Source organism: Panthera pardus, unplaced genomic scaffold (assembly GCF_024362965.1).
Source record: "Panthera pardus isolate Hobbes unplaced genomic scaffold, ASM2436296v1 HiC_scaffold_22, whole genome shotgun sequence".
NCBI lineage: Eukaryota > Metazoa > Chordata > Mammalia > Carnivora > Felidae > Panthera > Panthera pardus.
The window spans coordinates 7,502,244-7,525,737 of record NW_026526788.1 but is presented as its reverse complement, the minus strand read 5'-3'; the positions used below and the strand labels follow the sequence as shown (position 1 = coordinate 7,525,737).

The following is a 23,494-nucleotide window of genomic DNA, read 5'->3' as shown; positions in this document are numbered from 1 at the left end:
ACTAAAAGGCAGCCTATGGAATGGAAGAAGATATTTGCAAATGACATCTCTGATAAAGGGTTAGTATCTAAAATCTATAAACAGCTTATCAAACTCAACACCCTATGTTCTTTAAATAACAGAGAGCTTCCTCACCTCCCATTCAATCATCAACCCAACAACGGTCCCCCAATGGTCCCTGCAGCCCCTCAAATGCCACAGCTGTGCCTGTGGCTCCTGGTCCTGGAGTCCAGCCCTATCTCGGGTTCCTCACATTCTCCACAAGCTGCCCGTCCACGATTGCAGCCTGAACTCCACCTCCATACCAAAGCCTCCCAATCCTAAGGCCAGTCTTCCTAAATTCCAAAGGCACGCATCCAAGTGCCTGTGTTCAATGTCAAATTTGTTTCCCCCGCCCTCCATCCTGTGCCACAGCAAATGATGCTGCCGTGCACTTGTTCACCAAAGCCCGCCATGGGAAGCCACGCTGGCCCTTGCCCCACGGCACCACTGCGTGCACATAAAGCCCCCTCCGCCCCTGCCTCTGCATGGCTGTTCACTCTGGCCGAAAGGTCCTTCCTTTCTGAAAAAACAGCTTTAACAAATACGCAGTATTATGTAAAAAGTCACCATTCCAGATTTTTATTATTTTGTCTTTATTATTTTATAATACACTTAATACATGCATTAAATACATTTCACAAATATAAAACTGTTACATTATAAAGAATATCACAAACAGCCATCGACTACCATACAACCCAAGAACCAGAATCTGACTAACAACCTGCATCCAGCGATGTGTCCCTCTGAGATCTGCTCGGCTTCCCTCTCTCAGGGTTAATTACTCTGCTGAATTTTGTTTTTTCTTCATTTACAACATAGTTTTACTGTTTACATATGCTTAGACAATATACTCTTTGGTTTTGCTTGGTTTTGAGCTCAATAAAAATAGCATCATAGCATATATGGTCTCCTGGAGCTTGCTTTTTTTTTTTTTTTTTGGTAATATTTCCTGAGATTCACTCTGATTGTCGGGTACAGCTGCAGTTCACCCGTTTTTACTACTGAACAATACCCTTTAGCGTGACTATACCTAGTTTACTTAACCATTCTCCTACAGACAGATGGACGTTTTGGTGTTTTTGGTTACTGACTATCACAAAGGTGTTACTATGAACACTGTTGCACACACCTCCGGGGACAGGTAAGAGTTTGTTGGATCTCCAAGGGGCAGTCCGAGCCATAAGCCAGATCCTAGGGCATGCAAGGGTTCAACTCTGGGAGGCAGAGGTGTTCACGCTCTCACACCATGCGAGCTCTCACAGAACTTCTCTGGCACCCGGTCCTGTCAGGCTCAAGTTCTGCAAATGTTACGGACGCAAAATAGGATCTTGCTGTGGTCTTAATTCGTATTTCCCTGATCTCCATTGCTGTGGAACATCCTTCTACTTATTTATAAGCCATGTGTACTTCCTCTTCTGTGAAATGCCTTTTCCGTCTAATTTTCTGTTGGGTTTGTTTCTTAAATAGGCACCCTCCATATATTCTGCTTGCTAATCCTTTGTCAATTAATTGTATTATAAACACCTCTAGTCAGGACTTGTCTTTTCCCTACTTTAAGTGGTTTATCAGCTTAATGTAAGTCTTTATTTTAAAAAGTTGATACAATCATCTTCTCTTTTGTGATTAGTCCTTTATGTCTCAGGGGATTCTTTCCTGCCCTAAGGTTTGTTCGTGTAAACGCTAGTTTTTTTTGTTTTTTTTTTTTTTTTGTATTTAAGACCTTAATATATTTGGAATTGGTTGTTAGACAACACATGAGGCAGAAATCAAATTTCGCTCTTTCCATACGGTAGGCACAGCTCTGCGCCACAGATGGAGTCATCCTGTCCGTCTCTTATGCGCCCAGCCACCACCACCTTGTCTCGAAGGCCAACACGCACAAGGGTTATTTTCCAGGCTCCGTATTTTAGGGCACTGCTCAGCATGCCCATCTCGGCACCACGTACGACAAAACTCACTACCTCGTAAACTCTGCTTCCCGTTTAGAAGCATCCAGTCATTCTGAGTGTTTTGCTTTTTCCACATAAATTTAAATATCTGCCTGTCCCATGTGACAAAACCGCTACTGTAATTTCTGTTGGAAATGGCATTGAACCTATAGACCAATCTGGAGAGATGTGATACCTATACCGCATTAATATTCCTGTTCACAAACAAAGACGGCTCTTCACTTGTTCCTACCTTGCATCTTCACCTTTATCCCACGGGTCCCAGATCAGGCCTTCGTCTAAGCATCGCCTTCCCGATATCTCTCTACCGCCATCCCCACTAAAGTAGGCTCGGTGTCTTCTGTGTGCTAACTCTTCGGACACCTGCTACAGTGTAAGCCAAAGGCGATATGGGCTGAGTGTGAGGGCTCTTGCTGGAGCGACAGCACTATTGTTCATGACTGAATCTCACCATTTGTGAGAAGGTGAGACACTCTGGGTCTGAGGTGTCTGCGTGCCCTCCTGGAAGGGGCTGTGGGATGTATGCTGTGCTCTGCAGGACAAGCTTAGATGGAGACACTGAGTCCGTGAGATCGTCCACTGAAACTATACCGGCGAAGAAGGTCGCTGATGACCGGCCCTTGAGGACACCAGGGTTTAAATGGGCAGAGGAAGAAAAACTAGGAAAATGGCTGAGAAGTGATCAGAGACACAGAAGGAGAATCAGAGAGTGGTGTCAAGGGGGGGAAGCAGGGAAAGGAGGGTGTTGAAGGAAGTGGTCTGTATTGTTCAAGCCCACAGGGATGAGAATCACTGGGAAGGCCACTGGGTCTGACCAGAGAGGTCACTGATGCCAGGAGAGGCAGGTAAAAACCTAACCTCACTGGATTCAGGAGAGAAGCGGGGAGAAGGTGGGAGGCACTATATGTCGAACGCATACCAGAGAGAACCAGAAAGAAGGCGGACTACTCTCTATGTGAACTCAGCCATAAATGTAGACAGGATGTTGGGGAACATCTCAAAGGAGGAAGTGGGGTTTCATAAACCTGCTCTCACCACCACCTGACAAATCAGACTCCTCAGTGCAGCAGAGAGAGGGGAAGATTCCAAGCAAGGGCCTCTTTGGAAGGAAAAATAAGGTGGGATCCTCAGTGAAATGACGACGCCCACTGATGGTGACAAGAGATTCTGGACATGCAGGCACCGACATGGAAAAGACCCCGAGTTCAGAACGGCCACCTCCCTGCCTTCGAAGTGGCCTGACATTTAGGAAGGGACGGGTTTTCAACCTGTAGCTTACATTCTTTCACAAACCTACAGGCACTCGAACTCGCACCAATTGTTTCTGTCTCTAGAAAAAAGGCATCGGTCATGGGATTATATAAACAGTACATTTAAGGAAGCCATTCTAAGGGCAGTCGGTTAAGCGTCTTTCAGCTTGGGTCACGCTCTTGGCCTTGCTCGCTCACACTCGCTCACCCTCTCTCTCTCAAAATAAATAAATAAACTTAACAACAACAACAACAAAAAAGGAAGCCATTCTACCACATAACCAGCTGAGGGAAGAGATGGCAACTATCGAATGAAATCAGGAGACTTAACAACTGTAACTCTGATAAAATACACTCAACTACCCGGAGGAGGTCTTCTTTCTCACAGAAGAATGTACCAAGAATGACACACCTGCTATGGAACCGAAAGTAAGTCCTCCAGCTAAGTGCCTGGGGAAACTGAGTCCCATGCTCACTCAAGAGACCAAGTGCACGTAAAGTCCGTGGCTGTTTTTGCCTCGTGGGCCCGGGACGGCTGACAGGGGGGCGGCTCTGTGCGTCCGCGTGTGCACGCTGCACATGCGCGGGGGTCTCGTTTCCTACGGTTCCCCCTTCACCTCCAAGGTCCTTGAATGCACTTCTGACGGAGCTGCTCTGGGAAGCGGGACCGGCTCACCCCCCGAGAGCGAGGGAGGTGGCCGTCACACAGAAAATGGGTACCAAGGTTCACGGGACCCGGGAGGCAGGCTCTCTGTCCCAGCCGCAGTGTAAACGGGGTTCTAATCCCAGAAAGGGCCTCTCGTGCAGTCAGCACCGCCATCACCACCCGCACTCCCCAGGTCTTTCCACCTCCATCGATCTGCCACCCTTTCCAGGAGGACTCACTGCGTGCCGAGCTCGGGGCACTACCCCCTGAACCCCACAGAGGCTACCGTTCACCAAGCAGCCCTGGGGGGCCAGGTCTACACTGCAGGAACCTGCAGCTGGGTTAGTGCAGACAGACTGAGTGGGATCACAATGCTCTTCACCCATCCAACTCCACCCAGGACAACTCGGCCAGGAAACCTGCTCCGCTCCAGAAAACAGCTCTGAGATGTTAGCGACCCTCAGCAGCCCTGCTATCTCCCTATCTCCTCTTCCCCCTCGGGGCAAGGGAATGAGGAATTAGAAGATGGAAATGGTAGGAGAACCCACCGTATTTGGCCACACAGGGGCAAACGGCTAGTCAACGGCCTCCTGCCAAGGGGACTCTGCACCCACGTAATCACGACTTTCGAAGATGGGGTCTTCCTGATAGAGCACAGGGTCGCACTCCGTTCCCTGTCCGTTCATCGCTGCACCCTTCTAGATTAAAACACCCGCTTCACACAGTGTGATTTTGCCCCGGGGTCACATTTTTCTATACATTTCTCTATTCAGCTAAGCTTCAGGCTCTTTTCTAAGAGAGCGAGAAAAAGAAAAAAATAAGAGGCCTTCTCAACCCAGAGTAAAAATGAAACAAGCAAACTGCCTTGCTTTGAAATGCAAAAGACCTCTATCTCCAGCTTATCCTTGTCCCTGAAAGACCAGGGACACCGCTGGAGACACCGGCTTACTGCTCCTCAGTCAAGGTCCCCCGGAAAAGACCCTGGTTTCCCAAGGACACAGGAAGGCCCTGATCCTCCACACGGTCCCACCAGTCAATCTTCCGAACCCTGAGGCAGAGCGAATGTCACAGGACAGAGACCTGAGACCCGCGTGTCTGTTGCTACTGTTGTTTTTAAAGGCACTCTAGATTGTATTTCCGTGAGGATCAAGTGCAAAAAGGATTTTTAAATAGAAGTTACTCTGTATCGTATCCCAAGATGGGTCCCAGCCATTTCTCAACGTCAGCCACAGACATGTTCTTCCTCAAAGCATAATCCTCAATCTGCAAAAGATTAAAAGCAGCGTATCAAACCACAACGGTAAGACCTTCTGAAGTGAAGTTTCCACGGGATTTGCCAAGAAACATTAAATGCCTTCCATTTCTTGTCTTAATAGCAATCTCTGAAGTTCAACAGGGATGGAGATCTATCTGTTCACCGAGTCGCCTTATTCTCTGGGCAGAAAACAACATGCAGTGCGTATGTGGTGCTGGGAGGCTGGCTGGACTGTGGGTATGAGTGCTGGGCGTGGGGGTGTCTATGTGTAAATGGGAGGGCGAGAATCGGGGTAACGGGCTGAAACAATTTAAGACGTTGACTGGAGTAAATTTTGTCGCACTTTCTCCCCTTAGTATTCTCATTCCCACGTGAAATAAAACCAGTTCCACGGTTCCATTTACAACAGGACCGGCATCTAGGGAAGCCATACACAATGGAACAGCTAACTCACCTGGTCCTTGGAAATTTTCCCCACTGCAAAGTATTTGGACTTCAAATTGGAGAAGTAGAGGCCAGATACTGCTGAAGCAGGTGTCATCGCTAAAGATTCTGTTAACCTGATGCCTAGAGAGAGCAACGTGGGAAACACGGTCACTGCCTCAGTGCCCCGCACAAGCTATCAGCCATTCTTGCTGAACATGGGAATGGAAGGAGCTCATGCCTTCCAGGGGGACACATGACACAGCATGAAAGATGTGGCAATTCCTGCCAAGTGGATGTACCCCCCCACCACCATCAATCTTCCAGGATCGACTACAGAGGCCTCTGTCTGCGCCTCCACCTGGGCTCCCAGACGAGGAGCCCCAACCCCGCGAGGAAAGCTCCATCTGAACCCCAGGCTCCTGGACAGCCACACGCTGAGAAGGAGCCCACGGCAGGACTCACAAGAGACGCTTCCTAGGAGCTGGGAACTCTGGGGGAACACCAGGGCTGTCCACGTCCTCTAAGCCATGCATCTCATGGACGGGGAACAGAGCGGCAGAGGGGAAAGAAATGCTCTGCCAGAGATCAGCAGATAGCTGATGGCAGGGAAGCACTCAAATCCATATGTTATGGCTCCGGGAGTCCACGCCATTCCTGCCAACCCACATGCAAATGCCTCCGTCCCTCACCTAAACCTATGTTCCTGTCACTTCATCGGCACTGATGGCATGCTTCTGATTACCGATTAATTCCACTGAAACTGTGAATTTTGTCAATAAAGAGTGAAAGCCAAGAGAGGAAAGAGCTGAGTGGCGGGTTGGGCCTGATGCAAGGCCAGTGTCCAGAGACACAGTCTGTGAGCGATGGGAGGAGGAGGAGGTGGTGCGGACTATGGTACTAAAGGTCACGAAGGTCGCTACTGGAGATAACAACAGTGACAGCCCTGTGACAGGACACAGGGCAGGAGGGATGCGGGGGAGTATGACGAGCTAAATTCTCATGTCCTCGGTGGAGAGAAAGCAACTGAAAGTGATCAACCTGAAGATGGGGGAGCGGGGCGCCTGGGTGGCTCAGTCGATTGAGTGTCTGACTTCAGCTCAGGTCATAATCTCGTAGTACATGGGTTTGAGCCCCGTGCTGGGCTCTGTGCTGACAGCCTGGAGCCTGCTGCGGATTCTGTGTCTCCTCTCTCTCTGTCCCTCCCCAACTTGTTCTGTCTCTCTCTTTCAAAAATAAATAAACATTAAAAAAATGTTTAAAGATTGTGGCATAATGATATGGACGTAAAACACTATGACACACAGCTAGAGGTGAGAAAGGATGGGGTTCTGTGTTTCCAGATTTGTGCGTCACGGGGGTAACCGCACACCCGTGTCCTTGGCGGGGAGGGACGGCGCTCGCCAGCTCCAGGCACGTACCCGTGCAGCGCTCCACGTCGGCCAGTTTCCACATGGTGAGCTTCTCGGTGTGGTCGGGCTGGCTGGGGTAGCCAGGAGCCGGGCGGATGCCCTCGTAGCGCAGCCTGCGCAGGTCGGCGGCGTCCAGCTGCTCGTGGCTGTGGTAGGCCCACAGCTCCCGGCGGACCCTCTCGTGGAGCTCCTCCGCAAAGGCCTGCAGCCAGGGAGAGGCGTGCTTGGGCAGAGGCGGGGGACCCCCACGTCGGTGCCCCCCGGTGCCCCAGAGGCCATCAGGGGGGTCCGGGGCGCCCCTGGGGCACCCCTCCACCCCCCCCCCCCCCCCCGCACCGCCACGAGGACGGAGCAGGCAAGAGCAGACGGGCTGGGCTCTCGGCTCGCCTGTCGTTTCACTGGCTGCTCTGTAGCCGGCCTTGGCCTCAGCCTGGGCTCTGACGTATCATATTCAACGGTCCAAGGACTCCAGGCCCTTGAACTGAAACACTTCCCTGATGGTCTACAGCAGACAGGGGCCACGAGGAGAAGCCAGTTACTGCTTCCAGGTCCTCCGCTGTCAGCCTCAGGGGAAGAGGAGGGGACCTCTGCTTGGCTCAGGTGACCCCACCACGCACAGGAAGATGGGGAAGCCACAGAGGATGCCAACATGACAGCGAGGGGCCCTGACACAGGAAGCGGTTTTGAATCTTTCAGGCTCCTCGGGAAAGACAAGAACCGCAGCAAAGAGGTCACAGGTCCGAGGACGGCTCCAAACGACGGCATGGAACTGGGGCTCCCCACCCCGCCCAGCGCTGTGGCGCTACCTCGGCCAGCCGGTCTCCCAGGGCCTTGACCATGATGCTGCTGTAGTCGTCACACTCCTGCTCATAGGCCCTGCTCAGCTCCTCCACCCCGAAGCAGGCAACGGCAAACAGGCCCAGGTAGTCGCGGACGCCCGAGTGCAGTGGCGCGATGAAGTCTGAGAGGCAGTAGTAGGGGTCTGCGCTGGCGGCATCCTTCTCGGCCTGAAAAGCAACCAGTGGCCAGATGGGTGATTAGCACGGGACAGCAGTCTGGTCTTTGCAGATGGCCCTAAGCTTCAAACAGGGGTGTCTGTCTTGTTCACGGTTACACCCCCAGCACTTAGAAGAGGGCAGGATACAAAGTGAGTATTCGACAAATAGTTGTTGAATAAACAAATGAAATTAGATTTTGAAAAAGCGCAAGACAGGACATGACATACGGTCAAGAAACCACTGAATCTGCTCACTCACACATGGACCAAACATTTCCCGAGTGCCTCCAGGCACCGTGCTAGAAACTGGAACCTCAAGCATTCATATCAGAAAAAATTTCCCCACAAGTGTTTCCAATTCCAGATCAACACTAGACCCTGAAGCGGCATCCAAAAGGGACCCACCAAATGCACAAAACTCTGCTTCACGTTGACGGACGCGGCTCGACAAGCTCCCGGCCACAAGCCAAGGGCCACGTACCGCCCACCGTGGCAGTGGCTCAGGAGACGGCCGAGGACGCGCCTGGGCCAGCCTGGAACCAAACTGAGCACTGAGCCGGACCGGCTTCTGAGAGTCTCGCCTCTCACCCCACTGACAAATCAGGTCTCAAACACATTTCACAATCCACAAATACTTACGGAGAAGGTAAACACCTGAAACTGCTATTTACTGAGTGCTCACTACACTCGTGGCTGGTGCTTTACAGGAATTCACTGATTTAAGGCTGTCAACAACCGTGTGAAGGAAATACGTGATGCCACCAGCTCCGTTTCACAGCCAGGAAGCTGAGGCAGACAGAGCGTGACCGGTAGCCCAGGGTCAGACGGCGGCAGGTGCGGGGTCCGGCACCGCAGTGTATACCCCTGACTGCCGTAGGGCACAGGACCAGTCAGGGACTCGGTGGGCGGCACCAGAAGCTACAGGGCTCACTTGCTTGCTGGCCCTGGAAACAAGCACAGCTTCACCGACGCTGGGCAGGAAGTGGTTAAACGGTTGCCGGCCAGAAGGTGTTTGATAACAGCCTGTGGAAATGTCACCAAGCTCGGGGACGGGGACGGCTATGCGGGGAGAAGTGGCTCTCCAGCTGTACATTCTCTGCTAACAAAAGCCAGAGGGAGACACAAAGCTTCCCGGCCCCACAAGGGGAGACAGGTCATAGAGCCCCACAGCACTTAAGAAGAGACAGCCACCAGAGCCACTGAGACAGAAGACTCCCAGAGCAGCCAGAATCTTCCAGAGTGCTGGAAGAAAGAGCTATCGGAATGGGTACTAAATGCACATTGAGAAGTCATTACACTAAACGCCCTGACACAGCCTGCCTGGTTAGGACATGAATGGTTGGACGTAAGAAGAGATCAGAGGACGCAGGACCTGAAGGATGAGAAACTGGGCGGAGGCCTTCGAGCCGAATCATACCCAAGAAAGCCAAGCGACCAGCTCCCTAGCGAGCAGGGGCGGGAACGTGGAGCCTGCTGCCTTGTGGCCTATGGTGTCGGCACCCCGTGCACACAGGAATGGTACAGCTGCCTTTGGTGATCCTATCGTGGCATCATTTCACGTCCCGAGTTTAAGAAGCCCTTCAGATGTGGTGACCATTAAAACACTATCGTTATGAAACACATCGCGGTGATGATTAAAAGCAGTAACACTGCTCTGCTTCTGAACGACCCGAAACGGTAGTGACACAGGGTAATTCACCGCGACCCTTTGTTAACGACCCTGGTGCATCCTGGTTCCAATTCTGGATGGGGACAACTGTATTTTGTAGCAGCTATGGGACACACACAGGACGTCTGTACTGTCACAGGGTGAGCATGAGAGGCGGCCGTGCTGAGGGAAGCCAGCGCGCACAGGCCGGGTTCACACTCTGGATGCTAAGCACTTAGTTCCATCCCATCGGCCTCCGTTCCTGCCCCTGCAGGATGCAGATGTGGACTGCCCGCAGCAAGGCCGTGTGGATGTGAAACACGATGGTCCATTCAGCACCTCTAGAGCACCTGGCACTGCCCAGACATGCAGCAAATGTTTGTCCCCACCTGTCTTCCCCTTCAGAAAGGGAGCCCCCAGCCTGTTTTAAATAACACGCATGCCTGCAAACCCAGGTTTTGGAACAAGATGTGCGTCTGTGTGTGACGACCGAGGCAACGGCGGCATTCCTCACCCATGAGTCCCGCCGGTGCCCGAGGGGCCAGCCTCTCCACCCACACTGGCTGCTTCTCTCCATCGTCCTCACAAACGCCTTGGCCTCGGGCCTGTGCATGGTCATTTGGGGGGGAGCTGGGGCAGCCCTGTCATTTGCACAAAGCTCAGACTTATTTAATTCTTATTTACGCTTTTTCAGTGCTTCCACCAAAGCAGCAGCAGCGGGGTGGTCAGTGCGGCTCCGTACCTGCTGCCTGAGCCCGTGGAAGGTGGCGATGGGCTCTGCAGCCTGGGGCTCCGCACCCTCCGCGTACAGGTGGATGTCGTCTCCCACGCTCTGCGCTGGCCAGAACCCAACCACGCCCCTGGCTCGGAGCTTCTTTTGACCAATCAGCGCCATCAGCATGGTTTGGGCATCATCATAGACTTTTCTGGCCTCTTCACCTATTAGGAAAACACCGTTAAGAATTCACCTAAAAGAGCCAATGATCGTCAGTGAAAACCACTTCTTCCTCAAGCCACCACCCCTCCTGAGCCATCGTCTCTGGTCACCCTCCTTTCCCCTCAAATACTGCACTGGTGCCTGTGAGCAGCACGACTTAAGGGGAGCGGCTGGGGGCTGGTGGCTCCTGCTGACCACATGTCCCGCCCGTCTCCCCAGCACAAACCACTGACGTGCCTCCAGGCGGCAAGAGGCAGAGAGCCTAACGTGTGGCTCCCAGCACAGTCACCAGACAGGGCAGGCCAGACCCTTCCTCGCCGACCTTGCTCGTGTGCCCATCACCCCACCGACCTCCCAGGGGCCTCTGGGGATGTGGGACAGGTTGCAGAGGCAAGTGTGGCCCAGGCCCTCTTAAGTGGCTTTAGCACCGCACACAGGTGGCCCCAGCTCAGGGGCCTCCCACAGTTGTCCCCCGTACAGTGGGGACTGCCCTGACCCCACACTTCCAGCAGGCCACCTGCCACCTTGCTCTCATCTGGCTCTTTCCTGATCCTTTGACTGGCTTGGCACCGTGAACCCAGGCCTTTGGGGGCAGGTTCTAGGGATGGGGCTACAACTCCACTCACCCCCACTTCTCTTGCTGATCGCCCCAAATCCCCTCCCCTGACCAGTGCTCCAGGAGCAAGGGACTCCTGGCATTTCCCCAAATGGGCACCTGTGACTGTGCCTTTCCGTGCTGTCTCCTCTGCCTGGGACGTCCTCTTCTCCGGTGCTGTCTCACATCCCCAGTCCCAGCCTCAGTAACTCCCCTGTGCTCTTCCAAAAGGAGTTCAAACACCACCCCCCCCAGGAAGCCTCCCCTGACCTCCCAGTCTGAGGTCTGTCTCATCGTGGGTCCACAGAAGCCCTGGGCTCAGCCCCACGGCAGGAGCTCGGCATGCCACGTGGGAACCGCCCATCGCCGTCGGCTATGCCAGCTACTGGCCACATCCCAGAAGGCAGCGGTGTGTTTATTCCCGGTGCCCAACAAAGAGCCTGGCTTATTAAAGAAGAGATAAATGAAATGCCAACTACAGTCCATAAAGACCCATCTAGCAGCTTCAAGCCACCGAAGAGGTAAACAACACCCCACACGTTAGACCACAACGAGAAACCATCTCCCACAGCATCTGAACTCTCGGCTCTCCACCTGTTCTCCCCTTCAAAGTCCCAACACTGTGTCTCGAGTATCCGTGCAGAAAGGAAGGGTCTGCTGAACGAACCTACAGTTTTGTCCTTAAATATCTTGGGAAAGTTCCGATTCGGGTACTTGCCACGGAGCTGCCAGACATCAAAGAAAGGCTTCCAGTCGATGTAGGCCACCAGCTTCCACAGATCGTAGTCTTCAAAGACCCGAGTCCCAAGAAACGTGGGCTTCACTGTAAAAGTGAAGTAGTCATGTCACACGGATGCCGCAGCCTGGGGCTAAGCGCCTAACGCGCACGGCAGGGGTCTGTGCCATGCCTCCCGGGCCAGCTCTGTACTGCTCCGGGGGCCCCACACTCTCTCTCCCCGCAGTCACCCACAGGAGCTGCTTTACAAGGAGGGGAACTGTAAATTTTGCAGTCAATCTTAAATAAAACTACCCTTCCCAGACAGCTGTCTACACCGGCCCTTAAAAATTCTTCCCTCTGCCCTTTGGTCAAAGAGAAAAGACTTGGGTTTCTCTTCACTTGTACAGACGGAAACAATACTAAAGTAAATGCCACTGTAGAGAGACACATAAGGTAAACCACTTACCAGAAGTGTGAAAACAAGAATCAGCAATCTCCACTTCCCACTGATACATGTGTATATGGGCAAAGTATAAGGACACGCACAGAAACAAGGCATCAAATTCGGGATTGTGCAGGGGAGGGAGGGGCACACAAGCAGCTTCAACCACTTATGTACTGGTTTTTTTTAATGTTCATTTTTGAGAAATAGAGAGAGCGCACGAGCAGGGGAGAGGCAGAGAGAGAGGGAGACAGAGGATCCGAAGCAGGCTCCGCACGGTCAGGGGCTCGAACCCATGAACCGTGAGACCATGACCTGAGCTGAAATCAAGAGTTGACGCTTAACCAACTGAGCCGCCCAGGCGCCCCGGCATTGCTTTGTTTTTAAAATGGGCACCAGGTTATTTCTGAGGTGGCTGGTGGTATTCGTGGACGTTCGACATATTGTGCTTCACACCCCGTGAGTGTAAAACAGGACCCGAGTTAACTAATGATGAGGATCCTGAGAAACTTAACAGAAACCCAGGGGGTGGGGAAGGGAAAAAAAAAAAAAAAAAGAGGTGAGAGTGGGAGAGAGCCAAAGCATAAGAGACTCTTAAAAACTGAGAACAAACCAAGGGTTGATGGGGGGTGGGAGGGAGGGGAGGGTGGGTGATGGGTTTTGAGGAGGGCACCTTTTGGGATGAGCACTGGGTGTTGTATGGAAACCAATTTGACAATAAACTTCATATATTGAAAAAAAAAAAAATAATGATGAGGAATGAAGAAGAGCAGCACACCGGCACCCTGCTTGCAGCGGGGTCAGCGGGGTCTGGCCGGAGTCGGAAGTGATGCCCACACACGAGCTTCCTGGCCCTCAGTTTCCTGGTCTGTAAATAGGGTCAGAGAACTTACACCATCCTGCCCATCTCAGGTGCTTGGGACCGAAGTCCCAAGAGCACTTTTGTCTCGTCAGATGGTAAGAGGCGGACGTGAGGCAGCAGTACAGGAAAAGAGCGAGCTGCTGCTTAGTCTTGCCTGGAAATCGCTATCTTTTCACACATGTTCGCAGTAGCTCTTTCTCATTTGTTCCTGGTCGTGTTTTTACTATTGAGAATAATCACTTCTTCATCATATTCCAGTATGTTGCTTCGTTTGACAGACAAAAGAAACTACAGATTTCCTCCTGATGAATGTCTCCTCTTGCCTAGAAAGGCAGGGAGAAATGCCCTGTCACAGTCACTGAGGGATGTCAGTCTTGAATTTTACCGCCAACGACCTTGAGAGAACCCCTCTGTCTCCCTTTCCTGACTTCCTGCAACTAGTCTAAGACTGGGGTGTCCTCAAAAACATTTCTGAGGGCTGTACGTCAGTGCCTCGATCTTCTCAAGCAGCAGGTCCAGAGCCTCGCAGAGGCCCCGCACTGGGGACAAGTGGCCGTTCGACTGCTGCCTGGCACCGTGGGCCTTCAGAGGAATGTCCCCACTGAACTGTGTCTGGATGTCTGAGTTGGTTAAAATGGACTTCCCTTATGAGACTTTTCCAATTTCACAGTGAAAGGTAAAGAGAAAATAATAGACTATATAGTTATTTACATTTTTCGAAGGTTTATCTTTTCTTATCCTTACAACCTTTCACAGGGTGACTCCTTCTTACACATCAGAAGAGGTCGAACATGGATGCAGGATGCTCAAGGTCAGTGATTTGCAGCCGGGAGGCAAAGTGGGGTGAGAACCAGGCCTCCCGACTCCTGACGTGGCATTCCTCCTACTAAACCACAGCGGGCTCAGCAGGACTGAAATCAGAACTGAGCTCACCTACATTTCCAATTTAATGCTCTCAAGTCAGCCAAGGAGCCGCAGAACACAGATGTTGTGAGCAAGGAGAGCGGATCTGAGGTATTACCTTGGAGATACAGATTCAATGAATACAACCCCTGTTCACCCTGTCTGGGCTGTGCGTGTGTATCTCATGCCTCTCTGAGCGTGTCAAACATCCTCCATATTTTACTCCCTCGTGAACACCTCTATCAGGCAAGAGAGCTGGCTAGAAATAAGGGGAAAAAAAACAAATAAAAGAAACAAAAAGAGGGAAGCATGCAGAGAGACAATGGGAGAGAGCGAACAAGAAACAGGAGCTCCAGCTTTGCCGCAATGTTCTAAAGTTCTGTTCAGTGTGAGGGCATCTTCAATCTCAGAACTACACATCGGTCCTGGGGCCTGGCCTGTGACCCAGGCCACTCAGTGACTATACCACCCAGAACCTGCGTCAGGCTTGGGGGGGGTGGGGGGTGGAAATTGAGCACAGCACAGAGGAGGGAGTGTGGGTTAGAAGGAGCAGACCAGGGATAGAACCCAATAACCTTTCGGGCTCTTACCCGAAATTCGGGGTTTTCACATTTAAGCGGGGATAACAGCACATTCACTACGGGGTTGTGTCAAGCACTCAGACACTCCAAGCGGTCTCAGGACATAGTTTGGTCCTCCATAAATGGTACCTGTTTCCTTTCATTTTCAATCATCAATGTCCTTCATCACCATTATTAGACACGATAAAGCATCTCCAGCTGCCTGATTCCCAGCCAGCTAAATGCAAATGTCTCTCCAGTCACATTATCACCCACAGCCTTTCTCCAACTGACAGTCCAACAGACCTGGAGGAGCCTCCGACAGCCAGTCCATATGGAAACCGTTTTTTCTAGCCTGACTTAAGGTTAAGTATCTTCTCTCCTATGAAAAAAGAGAAGTTATTTAGTCAGAGACGTTTAGTTTTTCAGCTGCTACTATGAAAGTATGTCTGAAAAGCTAGTACATGTTTTATTTAAAAAAGGAAAAGGAAAAAAAAACCCCACAAATGCTTTCATTAATGAAAATTCATTTCCTGAAAAGTTCTTCCTTTTCCACCCAATGTGAGGGCTTCACATCAGCACCAGAACAATGGAGAGTAAAGATTCAATAAATATCCATTAAATATTGATAGGTGGATACAAAGCTGACCTGTGCCCTTCTCAGAGCGGTGTCCTGCCGGTGCTTCTAGAATACCTGAGGCCAGGCTTATCTGGCCTGCCGTTGACCGCCCCCTGGACCAGAGGGCAAAACTAAGAAATTTTCAACTGTGAGCAAACCTAAGAGGCGGAACGCCAGCCACAGTATCTTGGGCTGGTCACCATCTCACAAACACCTCTTTTCTTCCTGCTGTTTGTTGTCTCATTTCGCTTGCCTCGCCACCCCCCAAATGCACCCCTCTACGCACAAGGCCCAACAGGCAGATGAACCAGGAAGAAATATTCCAGTGACTTCTAAAGAGTGATTATGCCTCCTTTCCAAGGAACCCCTGAAGCTTATCTAGAGAAGGGCAGTTGTTGAGACACTGCTCTGCACAGTCCGTGCTGGGCAGTCAGGGAGAGAGGCGGACAACGGTCCCCTCTAATGTCATTTTCTTCCATTATTTCAAGAACAAGGATCCGTGGGAGTCACTCTCTATACGCTGCTTCAGTTTCCGTTCTCCCGCTGCATATGTTTTATTCATTCTCATAGCTCTGCTGTCTAGCACAGCACCTAACACCTACTGTGTACCCGATAAATGTTTGGTGGAATAAATGAAATTAGTTTTAGTATAACCCCAAGTTATCAGGAACTTCGACACCAGAGAATTCTGATTTGAACATGAAAACAAGGCTTCTCTAAAATGATGCTAAACCTGTTGCCCTCCTTTAAACAGTGAAGTCACATTTTAAAAAAAAAGCAGGATCGGTTTAATACCCAAACTAGCAGGTATTTGTCACTTACCCTGAGAGACTCGTAATGGTCCTGTCTGATCTCTTCATATTCTTCTAAGATCTCCTCAAAATATTCATCCTTGAGATTCTCATCTAATAGCTGAGAGCACTGAAAATGCAAGATCAAAGTTCAAGAACCACAGAGGAGCAAAAGGAGATAAATAAAATATGGACAACACTGGTCAGTGCTGGCGACACCTCCTTCAGGAAGCTTCCCTTGTCAACGTCATCCCCCCTCCCTTCACCAGCTTCATGAACTCCTGCCGGGGTGTGCAGTTAAGAGCTGCCTCAGTGGACCTAGGATGTCCAAATCTCACACATTCGAAAGAAAGCCCTTCATGGTTCCTGAGAGATAAGCTCTAAGCCCTTGAAATGTCCTGCCTGATGAGACACTTCGTCTACATGGAGCCCTGGGCCACCCTGGATGGTCTATGCTAACTAACAACGTGACTAGGGACGAAGGGGGCCCCCTTATTCATGTTGTATCCGTCTGACCTCTGGAGTAACTAAGGTTCTGGTAACTAAGGTCAGTCAGGTCATTAAAGCACTCCTACGTGACTGACTCCCAACAGAAGCCCTGGACACTAAGGCTCAAGAGAGCCTCCCTGGTTGGCAATGCCCCCCGTACACGGTGTCACTCATCACTGGTGGAAGAATTAAGCACTGGCCACGTGACTCCGCTAGGAGAGGACACCAGGAAGCTGGTGCCTGGTCCTGCTTGGATTCCACCCTTTACATCCTTTGCTGACTCGTGGCCATCCGCCATGATTATAACAGTGTTTCTGAGTTCTGTGAGTCCTTCTGGCAAATCACTGAAGGGGAGCGTGGTCTTGGGGACCGACACAGCACACTAGTTAGGCTCCTCTCTTCAGTGTTTCAAAGATACCCAGTTCACGTCTTCATCACTGCATTTACCTCAGGCTTTTAGTACCTGTCTATGTACCTCCTTGCCTCACTAGAGGACAAACCCTTTGAGGGCAGGGCTGCGCCTTAACCACTCCGTGTCCCTGGTTTCTAGTTCTGTGCCTGACACGTGCAGGGCGCCTCCTCACTAAACTCTTGCTGAAGGAATGAGGCTAATCTTCACAGTCAACTATGACTGGCTAAGAAAAGAACAGAAACCCGTCACCTGACAAATACGAGGCTACTCGGTAAACTGTAAAGCTAGGATCTGCGAAATATTATTTGTGACCAGCATTATCAAGTTGGTGGAAGTAGAGCCAAAACCAAAGCTCAAAAACAAGAAATGGCTGCTTCTGATCACGATCACTTCACGACGAGGCACCGCCCCACCCCTGCGCCTCCAGCTGGATTCCGCCCCCTCCCCTCCCCCCCCAACACACACACACACACACACACACACACACACACACACACACACACGAGGGCAGGGAAGCCGAGAACCATGACGTGAAACTGAGCAGGGCAGGCCGGACGATGGCTCAAGGGCCCACCGGCTTTAAGTGTCTATGATTCTGTGTGACTTTTCTAAGCATCTCTACCAGCAATCCGATCCCCGAAGAGTTAGTACAAAGCCAGACCACTTTCTTAAGGAACCTAATGAGAAAAGACCCTTGCGGTGAGCCTAAAAACAGGCTCCTGAATGGTGTTCACACCACAGGGTACCTCCCAGCCTTACATTAACCTCGGCTCAATGGAGTCCCCGTTTAGGAAAACCAGCAGAGCTCAATGAAAACAGCAAAGGGATGCCTACTCCACAGCTCCCCAAAGTACATGCAACCAGTGTCTTAAAATATTGTTTAAAATATTGCATTCTGCTAGGTTTTAGACTCTGAGAAGGCAAAAGCCTGCTTTTCTAAACATCCAAAGAACTTAACCATACGCTGCCACAGCGACTATTGGGAAGACGGAACACACCCTGGGGGGCCCCCTGTTCCCAGAGCCAAAGTGACAAGCCAATCCCTCCATGCCCAGTCTGACTTGCTTGATGGAAACAAGTCTGTGGTCAATTATACAGGCTAATCTTCATGATCTTTCCATCATAAAACCACAGCCCAGTCACGCGTCTTCATGCCAACCATTTGGACACAGCACAGCTTCTCTCTTCCTCCTTTTATTCTTTGTTCTTGGTGACAATAGCAGTGAATGAGAGGGAATAAGTTGAAAATATATTTTATAATTTAGAAAGAACTAAATACTGGCACCTCGTTTATTTAAAAAGAAAGAAGGGGCACCTGGGTGGCTCAATCGGTTGAGCGTCTGACTTTGGCTCAGGTCATGATCTCACAGTGTGTGGGTTCAAGCCCCACATCGGGTTCACTGCGGCACAGCCCCCTTCGGATCCTCGGCCCCCCTCTCTCTGCCCCTCCCCCGCTTGCACTCTCTCAAAAATAAATTAAAAAAAAAAAAAAAAAGAAGAAAGGAAAGAAAGCAGGGGCATCCCGAGGTCTAAAGCTCCAACTACCAGGTCGTTGCCATGTTTGGGACTCTTTCAAACACCTGCGCCAGTGACCCGGAGCACAGGCCGCTGGCATGCGTCTCGCAGCTGAGCCCGAAGACACAGAACCAAAAATCGGCCTAAACAAACTGTACCACTGATCCTGAAAAGCGTCACTAGCAATAACCCAAACAACTTACTGTTGGACTTATGTCTGAGTAATTTCAGAAGGCGGCCACTTCTCTGGACCCAAGAAGCACTAACCACTGCTGGCGGTCCAGCTGGACGGACCCATAAGGAGCACCAGTGCCCGTGCTCATCTTCTGGCTCTCCGCTCGGCCCTTACTGCTTAGCTCTTCTAGACGGCGAAGGAGGGAACTCAAAATGGAATCCAGAGGCTGGTTCCTCCCAGCCAAAGTCCTCTCCCGATGCAATGCTAGCACCATGTACTTGAAGAGGGCCAAGGGCCTGGTCTCCATATGAGAAATGTTCAGTCATTCATTAGTATTTGAAAATAGCAACAAGCCTTAAAAAGAGGTCCACTGGCTAGTCAACTATGAACACCATACGAGCTCCTTATGAAGCACAATTCAAATATAAAATACAAAAACTGTCCTGAAACTAACTTGGAGACACCTACTTTATTTACACATTAGTTTACGTCAAGAGTAAATAAAAATGTGACTTTATGATTCCAGTTTGATTTAACCATATCTTTTTTTTTCTTTTTTGAGAGACAGAAAGTGCAAGCAGAGGAGGGGCAGCGGGAAGGAGGGGACAGAGAAAGCAAGAGAGTGAGAGAGAATATATCTTATTCCAGGCCCAGCTCAGAGCCCAACATGGGGCTGAATCCCACGACCCTGAGATCACGACCTGAGCCGAAATCAAGAGTTGGATGCTCCAGAACAGATGAACATAAGGGAAGGGAAGAAAAATATTATAAAAACAGGGAGAGGGACAAAACATAAGAGACTCTTAAATAGGGGCGCCTGGGTGGCTCAGTCGGTTAAGCGTCCGACTTCGGCTCAGGTCACGATCTCGCGGTCCGAGAGTTCGAGCCCCGTGTCAGGCTCTGGGCAGATGGCTCAGAGCCTGGAGCCTGTTTCCGATTCTGTGTCTCCCTCTCTCTCTGCCCCTCCCCCGTTCATGCTCTGTCTCTCTCTGTCGCAAAAATAAAAAAAACATTAAAAAAAAAAAAAAAAAAAAAAAAAGAGACTCTTAAATATGGAGAACAAACAGAGGGTTACTGGAGGGGTTGTGGGAGGGGATGGGCTAATTGGGTAAGCGGCATTAAGGAATCTAATCCTGAAATCATTGTTGCACTATATGCTAACTAGTTTGGATGTAAATTCAAAACAGAAAAAAAAAAGAAAAAGAAAAAGAAAACTCTTTCTACAAAAGAAGCATACAGTATTAAAAGTACAAAGTCATGTATATAGAGTGTTTATAAATATTCATAAGGAGGTCAGCAAGATTTGACAGTTCACAGAGGAGGATGCATGAATATAAAATTATTCACGCTAATTATTAAATAATTAAAGTTTATAACAATTTAAAAATAGAAACTAAACAATAATAATTTTCTTAAAAAAAAAAAAAAAAAGGCTGGATGCTCAACTGACTCAGCCACCTGGGAGCCAATGATTGTATCCTTTTTAATAAGAATCACTGAACATTAATGGGAGCACATTTCGTGCAGCAGAGAGTAAGACCACCGGCCTTCTTCACGCCCTACCCTACCGCTTGATAGACATGTGGCCTCAAGAGAGGTGCTAACCTCTCTGTGCCTGTTTCCTCTACTCTAAACATGGTTAATGAGAGTATCTGCTTCATGGAGATTAAATTACAAATCCATGTAAAGCACTCACCACAGTGTCTGGCACACTATCAATTTTTAATAAAGTTAGCAATTATTGTACAACCTCCATATAAATAAATTCATAGATCTGGAAGGATGTCTTTGGAAAACGGTTCAGGCAATGTGGCCACCCGAGCTTCGGGCTGCACCATGTCACCTGATAGTTTCACAAATCACCAGACCCTCCTTGGTAACCCTCCTCACCTACAAATGTGAAGGCTGGACTAGATCAGCAGGTTTGGTCTGTTGTGTTTTTTTAAGTTTTTATTTATTTACATGAGAGAGACAGAGACAGCATGAGTGGGGGGGGGGGGGGGGGCAGAGAGAGAATCCCAAGCAGGCTCCATGCTGTCAGCACAGAGCCTGATGTGGGGCTCGAGTTCAAACTGTGAGATCATGACCTGAGCCGAAATCGAGTCACATACTCAACCAACCCAGGCGCCCCCACAGATTAGCAATTTTCAAATTGTGCTCTTTCAAGAACTAGGTGTGGGGTGACGGATAGGAGGGGCTGCTCTAACTCATACTGTACTGAGCTTCCAAGTAAGACATCACTGGAAGACAAGCTTTCTGTCACTAAAACGAACTTGGAAACCACTGGACCACATGGTCGTTCAGATTCCCTCCAGCTATGATGTCCTCTTAGTCAATGAAAATAACGAAACACGTAACGAGAGAGGACATTAGGCTTCAGTGACAGAGAAAAACCTAAAAGACCACTCAGGAAAGTGGTTTATTACATTCACCGAGAAAAAGAATCTATTATTCTGGATGGTGAACATCTAGAGAACGTTCTTCTCTCTTTGGGTAGGGTCAACCGGCCCATTCCAGATTAAATGTCTACCTGGAAACAGGTCGTTTAAAAGATTCCACATTCCTTCTAGCCTTGGCATGGAGTTAAGACAATATATGTTCACACTTGTAAATATATGTAAGTGGCTGAAATCTCTCTCCCTCTGGGTTAGTGTCGAGGTCACAGGGATCCTGGCAGGGCTTCTCGGTGACTCAGACGCGGTCTCTGAAAGCACAGGACACACTCACCTGGCCCCCCTCCAGCAATGCAGACGACCACAGCGACACCATCCTAACAAGCCCTCGCACATTCTTTCACATATTTTAGTAGAACTGGACAAAAATAAAAGATCATCTTGGGAAATACCCCTTATTCAGAACACAATCTTTTCTCCTCTCCTTACATAGCGGAAATAACGGAAGGCCCCACACTTACCACCACCACACTCTTGGACGCGTCCAGGACGTGGATGACAGGCGCGCTGTATCTGGGAGCTATTTTAACTGCCGTGTGGGTTCTAAAAAGAGGGGTCAGGAAGAAAAACATATCCATCAGCGCTGACAGCTCCCACATGACCCCTGTCTGGAACCATCAGAGACAACGTGTTTCCACAGGGTGCTTTCCAGAGAACGAACTTCACGCGTCCCTCGTAAAACAAGACTGACTTCCTCCCCACCCTAAGACGGGGAATCCAAGGGGAGAAGACAGGGGTCTGTCGGCTCAGGCTATGAGAAATCTGACAAAACGAGGAAGACGCTGCCCTCAGCTCTCTGCCCTCGGGAATGAGACCGTGACGCCGCACTCATTAGCGGCCTGCCTGAACCGAGGGAGCTCACCAGCCCAGGTGACTGCCCTTGGCTGCCATACAGGTCAGACTGCGTTTCCTCCCCCAAATGAGCTGGGGTGGCAGCCAGGGCGCCCGGGAAACCAGACCCAAGGCGGCGGGCCCAGGACGCACCGGCCACGCCCCTCAGCCCCGACCCCACCTCGCACTTGTAATAAGGGGCCCCGGACCCTGAATAAATTTGGCACGAAGGAACCGAGAGGCATAAGCAGCAACAGTCTTCTACTAACGTCGGCTCGGCCCCAAACCCCTCCTGCCAGACTCGGGAACATCAGCGGTGAGGAACACGCTTCAGTCCTTGAGACGACCTGACTGAAGTACACGGCAAGCCGTCTCTGGGGACTCAGTCTTACCGCACAGGGTACACACCCGCTCTTGCCTCACAGAACACGGCCCACTACGTGAGGGGTGAGGATGGACCCGCGTGCCCTCCCGACTGCGGTTAAACCAGGGCCCTGAGCACAGGCCGCAGTGCCGCGTCCAAGGGCGGCAGCCGTACATCCCCCAGGACGGGCAGGGAGGGGGCCGTCCCTGCCGGTCTCTGCTGGACCCACGTTCGCCCCCAAGGCAGCTCCTCCCCACGTCAGATGCTTTCACATTCTCCCCCTTGGCCCAAATGCATTTCGTTTGGGAAGATGTCCAGACTATGCTACCATGTGGGGAAACAACAAAATACCAAACAGTACGTTTGTGTTTTAAAAACCACACTACCACCCTCAACCCGCCCTAACCCTCCAACCTTACACAGGAGTTTCCGTACATTTAGCAAAAACCAGATACACCTCAGGTGTCAACACTGGTTATACAGCGGCTGGAGGTGGGACGGAGGACGGGAAGGGAGAGAATAAATTTTACTTTACGTTCCTCTGAAGTGTCTGACATGTTCTAATAGTAAGCGTGGACTACTGAGGAAATTTTTAAAACCAAGAGGATATGAGAAGCCTGAGGTATGTGTGCGTTTTTAATAGACTTCTGAGGGATGACTAAAAATTCATTTGCGGTGAGACAGACAAGACTGACATTTCACCTGTCCCCTTTGTGCAAGTATCTCCACACACGGACAGGAAGCAGGGGACAGAAGCCGGAAGTCACAGGAAGTGAGCCATCGAATGGAAGTGCAGGCTTAAGCCACTGAGTGCAAGAGACTCTTCCACAGTCGGGCACTGGGGCGCAGAGCAGCAGGGAGAACCAGACCGTGGTCCTGAAGCAGCCACGCCAACTCCACTGCGTCCCAAGGATGTGTTTTGTGTCCGCTGCGTGCCCAGGGACCAAAGATTTGAAAATATCTTTGGTATTCTACAAAGAGAAGATTTTCTTTTTTTTTAAGTTTTTTTTTTTTTAACGTTTATTTATTTTTGAGACAAAGAGAGAGCATGAACGGGGGAGGGTCAGGGAGAGAGGGAGACACAGAATCTGAAACAGGCTCCAGGCTCTGAGCTGTCAGCCTAGAGCCCGATGCGGGGCTCAAACTCACGGACCTGAGACGAAGTCGGACGCTGAACCTACTGAGCCGCCCAGGCATCCCAGG

General features: G+C 50.5%; 1 protein-coding gene across 3 annotated transcripts in view; it reads right to left on the bottom strand.

The window, feature by feature from the left end:
• The window catches only part of MTR (5-methyltetrahydrofolate-homocysteine methyltransferase), a 137,128-nt gene that overhangs the window by 24,913 nt on the left and 88,721 nt on the right, over window positions 1-23,494 (bottom strand). For 2 of the 3 annotated variants that reach the window (XM_019418899.2, XM_019418900.2), the window contains exons 25-33: window positions 21,558-21,639; window positions 16,084-16,182; window positions 14,949-15,024; window positions 11,825-11,980; window positions 10,368-10,564; window positions 7,787-7,987; window positions 6,990-7,182; window positions 5,600-5,712; window positions 5,071-5,153 (exon numbers count right to left, since the gene is read on the bottom strand). In XM_019418899.2, coding sequence (XP_019274444.2) covers window positions 5,071-5,153; window positions 5,600-5,712; window positions 6,990-7,182; window positions 7,787-7,987; window positions 10,368-10,564; window positions 11,825-11,980; window positions 14,949-15,024; window positions 16,084-16,182; window positions 21,558-21,639 — 1,200 coding nt within the window. Of the gene's footprint in view, window positions 1-605; window positions 5,154-5,599; window positions 5,713-6,989; window positions 7,183-7,786; window positions 7,988-10,367; window positions 10,565-11,824; window positions 11,981-14,948; window positions 15,025-16,083; window positions 16,183-21,557; window positions 21,640-23,494 lie in introns of those variants that run through there. The other variant, XM_019418901.2, reaches the window with a different exon arrangement.